Source organism: Styela clava, chromosome 8 (genome assembly GCF_964204865.1).
Source record: "Styela clava chromosome 8, kaStyClav1.hap1.2, whole genome shotgun sequence".
NCBI lineage: Eukaryota > Metazoa > Chordata > Ascidiacea > Stolidobranchia > Styelidae > Styela > Styela clava.
In genome coordinates, this window is record NC_135257.1 from 15202012 (window position 1) to 15211698 (window position 9687).

Sequence of the window (9687 nt, forward strand, 5' to 3'; positions counted from 1 at the left end):
TGTGCAAAATCGAGTCCAAAAATAATAAAAAAAAATTTCTTGGATTAGGATCAAAAGAAAGCAAGAAAATATACATTAGACCAGAATATAAAGACAGAAATGATACTTAAACCGTAACACTCATGCTAGTCAAGTAATAAAATACAGACCTAATATGTTTTAATAAACAAAGAAATTCACATTTGGTCATTACATGAGAACCCCTCAATACTGCCGACATTTGAAAATTTATTGCACGCTCTACTCAATAATACTAAAATTGTCTGAACATTCACATGAAGGATAAGCATCAAAATAATACCTTGCGGGACAAAAATGATCAGAATCATTTGTTTTCAAAACATGGACTTCTACTTTTGCCTGTGGATGAGTTGGTTCAGTCAACTTTACAGCGACTTGATAAAACCTGAAAATTCAAATTGCTAGGTAAAACTTATAATTAAATTATTCAAAACCATTATTTAGCCCTTATCTATATGGCTTAATTAACGTAGAGCATTCGACAAGATTAATGCATTGTACTTTAAAATTGGGTCATATGGAAAAGACTCAACCTGAAGAAAACAACGAATTTTAACTAATAAATTATGCTAGGGAGACAGATCAGTTCTGCTGCTGGCAAAATCAACTTATTCAATGCTCAAACATATTATATATGGATGAATTCTCGAATATTTGTGAAATGGGAACAAAGAACAGTGCCAAGATAAAAACAGAAAAATAAAAAAAATAAAACAGAAAAAATTTGGGTGAAATATCAGATATTATTAAAATTTTACAAAATCTAGCCTTTGCATCAATCTTTAGGTACTGAAAATTTGACATTGGCAATTTTTCCATTACCAAAATGTTGTTTCAACAACAGAAAGGCTAACAACAACATTTAGCAAACAATCCCTATTATGACCACTTTGATTCCAATAATCGAAAATGTACATTGATGACCTTCATTCGAATTCCCAGAAAAAGACCTAGAAAAACAATAAAAGTAAAGTTCATACCCTCTTTGAAATAAATCTACATTGCAAAATCTTCCTAAATCAACTGCAATTTCAACAGTGGCTTGTAGGTCATCCATTACAAGTATCAGATCATTGATACTGAATGCTGCAGCAGTGCAAAAAACAGAAGGTCAACAGCAAGTACGAGGTTTCCTTTATATCCACAAGCCTTGGAGTTTATTGGTTGTTCCAATGTATTGATTTAATGGTAAACAAAATATATTTCAATTTGCAAATGTCCAGTAATCTTTGACTGGTGTAAATTGTCTAGATTGCTTTAGAAAAACACAAAAACTTTCCTCTGATATGTTGCAGCGTCACTACGCAGTTCTAAATCCATTCTGCCTTAATAAGAAACTGCAAACATATCCATTTTCAAATTCCTGAGTTGACGAATTGGGATTTCAGGAGTTTACTTTTATTAGCCCAATGCAGATGCTATAACTGCTGAACTGTGAAATACAGATCGTATATTTACTCACAAGTGATAAGAATATAACACAGACAACATACAGACATAAAACTGAACCAAATTAATTCCAAAGACACAATCAACTTACGATAATTCCAAGGGCAGAATGCTAGAGTCCCCAAAGTACGCGCCGACAAGTACTTCTGGCAACATGATTTTTTTTTTTTTTTTTTTAATGTTTCCACAATGTGGATTAATCAAAAATTAAAGAATAAATAAAATAATATAGGAATATCAATAAATAACAACATGATTTTTGCATAAAATATTCCTAACCCCCACCTGACTACTTCGCCCAAAAATTACGGTACCGGTACTCCGCAATGACTGAATGACGTGGTCAGGTGGGGGTTAGGATTGACATATGCAAAAATTGTTGAGTCAGGCCAACTACAGAACTAGAAGTGCACCGGTACTAAACTATACCAGAAATAACATTGCTTCAGATTATGATTACAGATTAAAACTTAACGAAATCTGCTCAACCACTCGACGGTACGGTATTAGTACCGGTACGTTCCGCGTACCGGTACCCGAAAACTGTACAGATACGGTACCGGTAACCCACCTCTCTGTCCAATTCTACTGGAAGCATTTCCAATTTCCTATGGCGTACGGTACCGTATCTATTTACACATAAAGGTCTCCCCACTGCCCTAAGCCATTACCGTAAGCTAACACCGAAGTCGGACACTCAAGTATCCGAGCCCCTCTTACTTTTAGGCATCGTGTCGGGCACTTTCTTTTCATCCAAAATACAGAAATATAAAAATCTGACATTGTAGAAATTTCAGTCCCTTTGTAAAAACCTATTTCTAAATGTTTCCGATGGCTTATACCCAGATTTTAGAATGAAACTTGTTATTCTAATACGGTACCTACCGGTACATGTTCAGCATTTTTTACAATAATGCAAAACCTGTGTAAAACCGAATACCTAATGCATGCATCGAATTGTACAGTAAACTATTACCAAACTACGGCCCACACGACGCATCCGCACGCGATAACAATTATCCCGTGCGCCACACTTCGCTTTGAAATATGATAGATAGCTACCGGTAGTTTATTTTAAAAACTCCATAATACATACGAATTAAAAATGGAGAATTCTGGAGAGCAAGCAAAACCTTTAAAGAAGTTTAAAACATGAGAAATATCATGTGCCGGCCCACCAACACATACACAAAAACGCAAACTCAATTAAATGAGGCTTGGGCCAGAATTGAACAAACGAAATACGCGATAGTATTGAACTTTCGGGCTGTTGTACTTTTAACGGTGACCGTACATTTGAACCCATGTACATTTGAACCCATGCGTATATCCACGGGTTCAATCTATATGCGGGTGCTAAAACCCATGGGTTAGGGTTAGTATGGGTTTAACTATCCGTGAAACAAAAAAAATTCCATAGGTGCAATAGCATACAGGTGCAGTTGTCATGGGTTCAAATGTACGTGGGTTCAAATGTAATGGAACCACTTTTAACACTTACGATGATAATGGCCTATACAATCTCGCACAAAGATAATAGGGGGTGGAATAGAATGGATGAATCTGCTCATGAAATTAACTTTGTTTATGTATGTATTAGTATTATCTACAATACAATGTATTAGTATTATCTACGCCTTTTATCGCGTAATTATTTCTCTTTTGTCTTATTTGATGTATGGCTGACAAAAGAATCTGTCAAATGTTGCCATATACATATTGTTGAATAGAACAAACAACAAAAGAACAGCAGCCTAACGTTAAATAAAATTCCTTTTTAGTGGTGTAGAATAATGTAGGCTACAATCAGAGGTGGGATTCAATTTTTTTGTCAGCCGGTTCCATTACAAAAGTCATATTTTTCAGCCGGTTCTGTTACAAAAACTCATGTTTTTTCAGTAATGCTAACCGGTTCGCTGATCTCATAAAATTCCGTGAGACGGTTCTATAGGACCGGGGCAAACCGGCTGAATCCCACCACTGGCTACAATCAACAACAGGTTATTTAATCACTAATATCCCATAACATTTGATCTCAACATCTCACTATTTTGATATTGCTTTTATCCTCACTGCAATTCCGAAGAACACAATTTATTTCGCTGATCTCATAAAATTCCGTGAGACGGTTCTATAGGACCGGGGCAAACCGGCTGAATCCCACCACTGGCTACAATCAACAACAGGTTATTTAATCACTAATATCCCATAACATTTGATCTCAACATCTCACTATTTTGATATTGCTTTTATCCTCACTGCAATTCCGAAGAACACAATTTATTTCAAGTAGAATAGAAGATTGATTGACATACATTGGATCTTTTTTCATCCAGAATAACTGTGTGCGATAATTTTATTTTAATATTTGGCAGTGGATAAAATAGCATAATATGCTCAAAATTGTGTTTTTCATGTTCAATATGCAAGTTTCCTTTAGTAACTATTAACTAAGCATACCTCAAAATAGTGCTAATATAACATTCTTTTATCTATCGCAGAGCTCCTAAGACAAAATTTATCATGATTGTTTCGTTATATTTTCATGACGTGGTAATCAGCGAACTGAGCTGGGTATCAGTTTCCCATGAAGATTTCCTAAAATTTTGGTTACATCAAGGCAGATTTACGAGCAGAGATAAGTTGGTTATTCGACACAAAAGAAAAGAAAGGGTCAAATTTTTATCACCGTATTCCAATTGTAGTATCCCTCCAGACCAGTCGAAAATTTGGGTTGCGCATTCAAACCTACCATCAGCCTCGTCGCCCATATTCGCGCAATAACACATTTTTTTTGACTGGACGGACAATTCCGTTTAAGAAAAAAAAAAATACCTATGTCTCCGTGGCACAAACCAACAGATATTTGTGAGATAGGAAAACCTCCCGCAACCGATTTAAGTCAATGGACCTTTCCCCGAGCTTCCACTTCCTTGTTTACTTCGTGACATTGGCCAATCAGCAAGATGTAAAACGTGACGTAACAATGCCCCCTTTTCGCATCTGCTCAGACACTTTTCTCACTCAGACAGATTTTCAAGCGTGGTTGTAAACATTACCTCGTTTTTGCGTTTTTTAACTCTATTCGTTAGTTTTCAGTTGTGTTTCGGAAACTTAAATATAAATCAGATAATTCAATGATCACTCTTTCTTCCTAGGAGTTTTAATTTAATTGCAGTAATAAAAATTAGTGTAGAAATAGCTGTGATAGATTAGCCTGAAATTCTTTACCGGTAGTTTTAAAAAAGAGATTGTTGTATGCAATGAATCATAATGATGATTTGAAACATATACCCCATTTTACAGGCGCCAACTCGGAAAAGCACTCTTAAAATAGCCCCGAAAATTTTGCAATGGTAAAGTATAGGAAGAATTTTTCGGGGGTCAAAGGTCGGGGAAAGGTCCATAGGATGAATACAAATAGAGATGTGAATAAAACTAGCACAAGAACCAGCAGTTTTCAGCGACTTTTTCAGCCTTCAGAAAAAATTTTGTGCCGATGATCCGGCTTGCAGTCGTATATTCTCGTCATATCCAACCCTGCAAAAAAGGGTATCGACATTGCGACTGGACGAAATCGTACTGGAATAGATTTAAAACTTGGCTTGTTCAATGCATAATAGCTCAAAATGGCTTGTAAAACATATTGAAAATATATGACTTAACCGTCTTATCGGCCTTGCTCTTCGATGGGATGAATTTAAGAACTTGATTCCATCATAAATACTGTATTAGTCAATTAGGGCTTGATACACGCTTGCTTCGTAAAAATAGTCAAGCATTATGACGTCACTAAAGATTACAATGTTTGCAAACAATGACCTTTTATCAATCCGTCAAATTTATGGTAATTTATTTCATTCTGATTTCAACGCCTATGGTAAGTTAATCTTTGTTATTCGATGTATTTTTAAATAGCCTTTTCAATTTAAATCATTGAATCCTCTTATTCCTTAACAGAAAATGGGACAAGGAAAAAGAATTAGAGTTTTTCGACGCCAAATCGGCTGGGAAAAATCTATCAATAAAGCCGCCAAAGCTTTGAAAAAATATGGAAAAATTTGTTCCAAACGACAGAAGGAGGAACTCGAAAAGGTTTGTTAAATATATTTAAGTCAGCTAGTATAACTCTACAAAGCTATATGTTTTTATTTGAAAACAAGGGTTGATTTTCTTTTTATTAATTGGGACGGGTAAGATAGCGGGATTCTTGCGTACATGATCGAAGCCTTTTCTATTAATCAAATGAATTCGCTTTTTGTTTAGATTTATGACGTCATAATCCATTATAAGCATACTCTTACTAAAGAGAGCTTGTGATGCTTATTTTTGATTACAAGCAGTTCGGTAACTTAAGCGTTTCAAACGTTTAGCGTTTTTTAGCGTAGCATTTTTTTGAGCGGCTTCAGTAAGACATCGGCAGTTTATTTTTTTTAACTTCGGAGATCGTTTTTGTTAGAGAACTTCGAAGTCGGGGAAATTTTACGCCAAATCCAAGCTCCAAGCTTTTCAAATGACGAATTCTGTTTTAACTCCAAGTTTACAAAAATTTCAATTCCGATAAAACCGAATTTTAAGAGTGAAAACTTTTAGTGCAAGCAACCATTTCCTTCCGTTGTTAATAAATAGTAGACTTCGATTTTTTATCGGAAACTTTGACGTCGATTATCACGTCGATTGAAATTTATAATTTCAACTTCGGCGCGGATTTCTCGACTCCGGAAATTTGGAAACTCCGGACTTCTCAATAGGAACATGCAAACCCCCCACTCCACAGCTCAAGCGGACACTCGATAGTCCTACGGTCGCACGTTGCATAAACCTGTGTTCTGAAAATGGATAATCTACGATGTCCGCAAAACATAATTCTTCCACATTTTCAAGATCTATCTACTATACAGCACGAACTTAAACTATGATATCTTTCAGGATCCATCCAAAGGAGAGTTACCTCAATCAATATTAAATATCATTCTTGACTGGGCGAGAAAACAGTCTAAGAAGGTTCGTATCACTGTGACGTATTCAGGATATAGTGTCATTGGGTTTTGTATTAAAAACTGGTGCTGTGGTTTAAAATATTCGCGGTTCCGTAGTCTTACTAAGATTATGCTGTAGTCGCAAAGTACACTACATAGCGACATAAAACTCCATCCAGCTAGAACCGAAGTAACACAATTTGTTTGGTCTCTATCTTTGTAGGATGTACTAAAGTTGATAAAATCGGTGTATTATTTTATTTTCAGCTGTGTGTATGCATGCAAAGTCAAGAAAAAGAAACGGAGAATTTTGAGGAAGATATTCCGGTAGGCAATTATATAAATAAAATCTTAAATGATATTAGTTTTATAATACATTCAGTTCTCCTCGTTGCGGTTAGCCTTAGCAGTACGCTCGATTTTCGGCCCCTGATCTAAGGTTTGTTTCGAATACTCGTATAATGCCGATCATACCAAACTGGGTCCTTTAAAATTAGATGACCAAGCACGTCTTGTCAAAAATATTACATCGGCAGCAAATTTCACTAGTGTAAACGCACTTATTCAAAGGCGTAACTCTGTGACATCATTCAACTGTGTTCACGTGAAAGCAAATCAGTTTCAAAATAAGAGGTTCTTCAGCCCAAAAGCACGATTATCTTTTCCAGTCGACCCCACAGAAACCAGATGTTACAAGAAGCCGTTCCGCATATCCCCAGTCTGTCAGATTAGATCCAGATGCGTGTTGTTCTGGACATTGTACTAAAAACAATAAAAAGGAGGAAGCATCATCTTTGTGGTATCAACTATCACCGTCGTTTTCAGAAGAAGTAAATAGTAATTTATGAACCGTTCAAATTATATGGACTAGTACCACTAAAACGGTGACTTTTTAAAAGCAATAATCTTTTTGCTGAAAAAAATGCTAAAATTCAAGACAAAACAATTTGTTACAACAAGGTCCACGTCGTAATCCGGCTCAGCGAAGCCTAATACATTGTATGATTGCAGCAATTCAAAAACCATTTAACTGTAGTTGTAATCTACAAGAACAATAGCAAACATCGACTTCTTGAGTTGGTACAGAATTATATTTTGCTATTTAGCCGATTCAAAGGGTGTGTGAATGCATTCATGAATATTCCTTTCCAGGATCTTAGTCGAGAACCGACTCCTCCACATCCATTTGAAAAAATATTGAGAGAACGAAATAGTCTAAATTACACTGAAAAAGTGAGTTTGTGTTAAATATTGTTACTTGAATGTACTACTAAAAGGTTCAATAATATCTTAATCAAACTTTTTTTGTTTTTCAGATGGACATTGAATATGCAAAAATAAGATCATTGGTAAGATTAGTAGTATTAATGAATTCAAATAATCTTGATTTATATTATTAAAGAATCCTCGCGTTTTCATTTAACAGGATTCGGATGGAAGTGAATCACCTGATTACATGCAGGCTCTATTACGTCCCTCTGAAGTAAATATATTATTTATTTTTATAGTAATACCTTAATTACTTTTAAATTTTTTTGGAAGACCTCATTCTACGATTACTTTATTTTTTACCTTATTTTAGATCAAACAAAGACCCAGTTTCTTTTCAGATTGGAATAGGGTAAGTTGTTGCTGTATGAACACGAGATCATTAGGTAAATTATCGTTAGAAATCGATTCATTAAAATATCGTTTAAAATAACCATGAACGCTCCGAGGTGTAACAGTTAATAGTGGTTATTGTAGAAGAATTACTTCGTCTATGATTCAGTTTGAGATTCCGGGCCTCATCACCCGACAGCTAATTAAAATTTACATACCGTTTTTGCTTTGTTTCAGCCAAATCCGTTTTTCCGTCTACCAGGAAACACGCCACCTCCTTTCCCAGTTTAAACCGAAGTAACACAATTCGTTTGGTCTCAATCTTTGGAGGATGTAACTAAAGTTGATAAAATCGGGGTATTATTTTATTTCAGCTGTGTGTATGCATGCAAAGTCAAGAAAAAAAAACGGAGAATTTTGAGGAAGATATTCCGGTAGGCAATTATATAAATAAAATCTTATTACATCGACAGCAAATTTCAGCTAGTGTAAACTTACTTATTCAAAGACGTAACTCTGTGACATCATTCAACTGTCCTGCGCGTAAATGCAAATCAGTTTCAAAATAAGAGGTTCTTCAGCCCAAAAGCACGATTATCTTTTCCAGTCGACCCCACAGAATCCAGATGTTACAAGAAGCCGTTCCGCATGTCCCCAGTCTGTCAGATTAGATCCAGATGCGTGTTGTTCTGGACATTGTACTAAAAACAATAAAAAGGAGGAAGCATCATCTTTGTGGTATCAACTATCACCGTCGTTTTCAGAAGAAGTAAATAGTAATTTATGAACCGTTCAAATTATATGGACTAGTACCACTAAAACGGTGACTTTTTAAAAGCAATAATCTTTTTGCTGAAAAAAATGCTAAAATTCAAGACAAAACAATTTGTTACAACAAGGTCCACGTCGTAATCCGGCTCAGCGAAACTTAATACATTGTATGATTGCAGCAATTCAAAAACCATTTAACTGTAGTTGTAATCTACAAGAACAATAGCAAACATCGACTTCTTGAGTTGGTACAGATTTATATTTTGCTATTTAGCCGATTCAAAGGGTGTGTGAATGCATTCATGAATATTCCTTTCCAGGATCTTAGTCGAGAACCGACTCCTCCACATCCATTTGAAAAAATATTGAGAGAACGAAATAGTCTAAATTACATTGAAAAAGTGAGTTTGTGTTAAATATTGTTACTTGAATGTACTGCTAAAATGTTCAATAATATTTTAATCAAACTTTTTTTTGTTCTTCAGATGGACATTGAATATGCAAAAATAAGATCATTGGTAAGATTAGTAGTATTAATTAATTCAAATAATCTTGATTTATATTATTAAAGAATCCTCGCGTTTTCGTTTAACAGGATTCGGATGGAAGTGAATCACCTGATTACATGCAGGCTCTATTGCGTCCCTCTGAAGTAAATATATTATTTTTTATAGTAATACCTTAATTACTTTTAAATTTTTTTGGAAGATCTCATTCTACGATTACTTTATTTTTTACCTTATTTTAGATCAAACAAAGACCCAGTTTTTTTTCAGATCGGAATAGGGTAAGTTGTTGCTGTATGAACACGTAATCACTAGGTAAATTATTGTTAGAAATCGATACATTAAAATATCGTTTAACA

The 9687-nt window shown here is 35.0% G+C and overlaps 3 protein-coding genes across 6 annotated transcripts in view; 2 read left to right on the forward strand and 1 right to left on the reverse strand.

The window, feature by feature from the left end:
- Positions 1 to 1474, reverse strand: part of LOC120345293 (protein FAM135A-like) — a 41931-nt gene extending 40457 nt beyond the window's left edge. For 2 of the 4 annotated variants that reach the window (XM_078114914.1, XM_078114912.1), the window contains exons 1-2: positions 1002 to 1474; positions 302 to 406 (exon numbers count right to left, since the gene is read on the reverse strand). In XM_078114914.1, the coding sequence (XP_077971040.1) occupies positions 302 to 406; positions 1002 to 1078 (182 nt within the window). In that variant the 5' untranslated portion in view covers positions 1079 to 1474. The remainder of the gene's footprint in view (positions 1 to 301; positions 407 to 1001) is intronic. The other 2 variants (XM_039414685.2, XM_078114915.1) reach the window with 1 other exon arrangement.
- A 3892-nt stretch (positions 1475 to 5366) lies between these two features.
- LOC120346658 (uncharacterized) lies at positions 5367 to 8342 on the forward strand. The gene is made up of 9 exons (XM_078115630.1): positions 5367 to 5565; positions 6400 to 6474; positions 6717 to 6776; positions 7118 to 7279; positions 7602 to 7682; positions 7766 to 7798; positions 7876 to 7932; positions 8032 to 8070; positions 8289 to 8342. Exons 1-9 carry the CDS (start codon positions 5434 to 5436, stop codon positions 8340 to 8342), a joined length of 693 nt encoding a protein of 230 aa, XP_077971756.1. The 5' UTR covers positions 5367 to 5433.
- A 124-nt stretch (positions 8343 to 8466) lies between these two features.
- Positions 8467 to 9646, forward strand: LOC144425912 (uncharacterized). Its single transcript, XM_078115699.1, has 5 exons — positions 8467 to 8820; positions 9143 to 9223; positions 9308 to 9340; positions 9418 to 9474; positions 9571 to 9646. The coding sequence occupies exons 1-5, from the start codon at positions 8599 to 8601 to the stop codon at positions 9634 to 9636; spliced, it is 459 nt and encodes a 152-aa protein (XP_077971825.1). The 5' UTR covers positions 8467 to 8598; the 3' UTR covers positions 9637 to 9646.
- Positions 9647 to 9687: the final 41 nt, after the last annotated feature.

Excerpts from the sequence above, each read along its gene's own strand:
- LOC120346658 (XM_078115630.1), top strand. The coding sequence starts at position 5,434 with ATGGGACAAGGAAAAAGAATTAGAGTTTTTCGACGCCAAATCGGCTGG. Across the intron at positions 6,777-7,117 it reads ATTTTGAGGAAGATATTCCG|TCGACCCCACAGAAACCAGA; the intron begins GTAGGCAATTAT and ends TATCTTTTCCAG. Across the intron at positions 7,933-8,031 it reads CTCTATTACGTCCCTCTGAA|ATCAAACAAAGACCCAGTTT; the intron begins GTAAATATATTA and ends ACCTTATTTTAG.
- LOC144425912 (XM_078115699.1), top strand. The coding sequence starts at position 8,599 with ATGCAAATCAGTTTCAAAATAAGAGGTTCTTCAGCCCAAAAGCACGAT. Across the intron at positions 9,224-9,307 it reads GTCTAAATTACATTGAAAAA|ATGGACATTGAATATGCAAA; the intron begins GTGAGTTTGTGT and ends TTTGTTCTTCAG. Across the intron at positions 9,475-9,570 it reads CTCTATTGCGTCCCTCTGAA|ATCAAACAAAGACCCAGTTT; the intron begins GTAAATATATTA and ends ACCTTATTTTAG.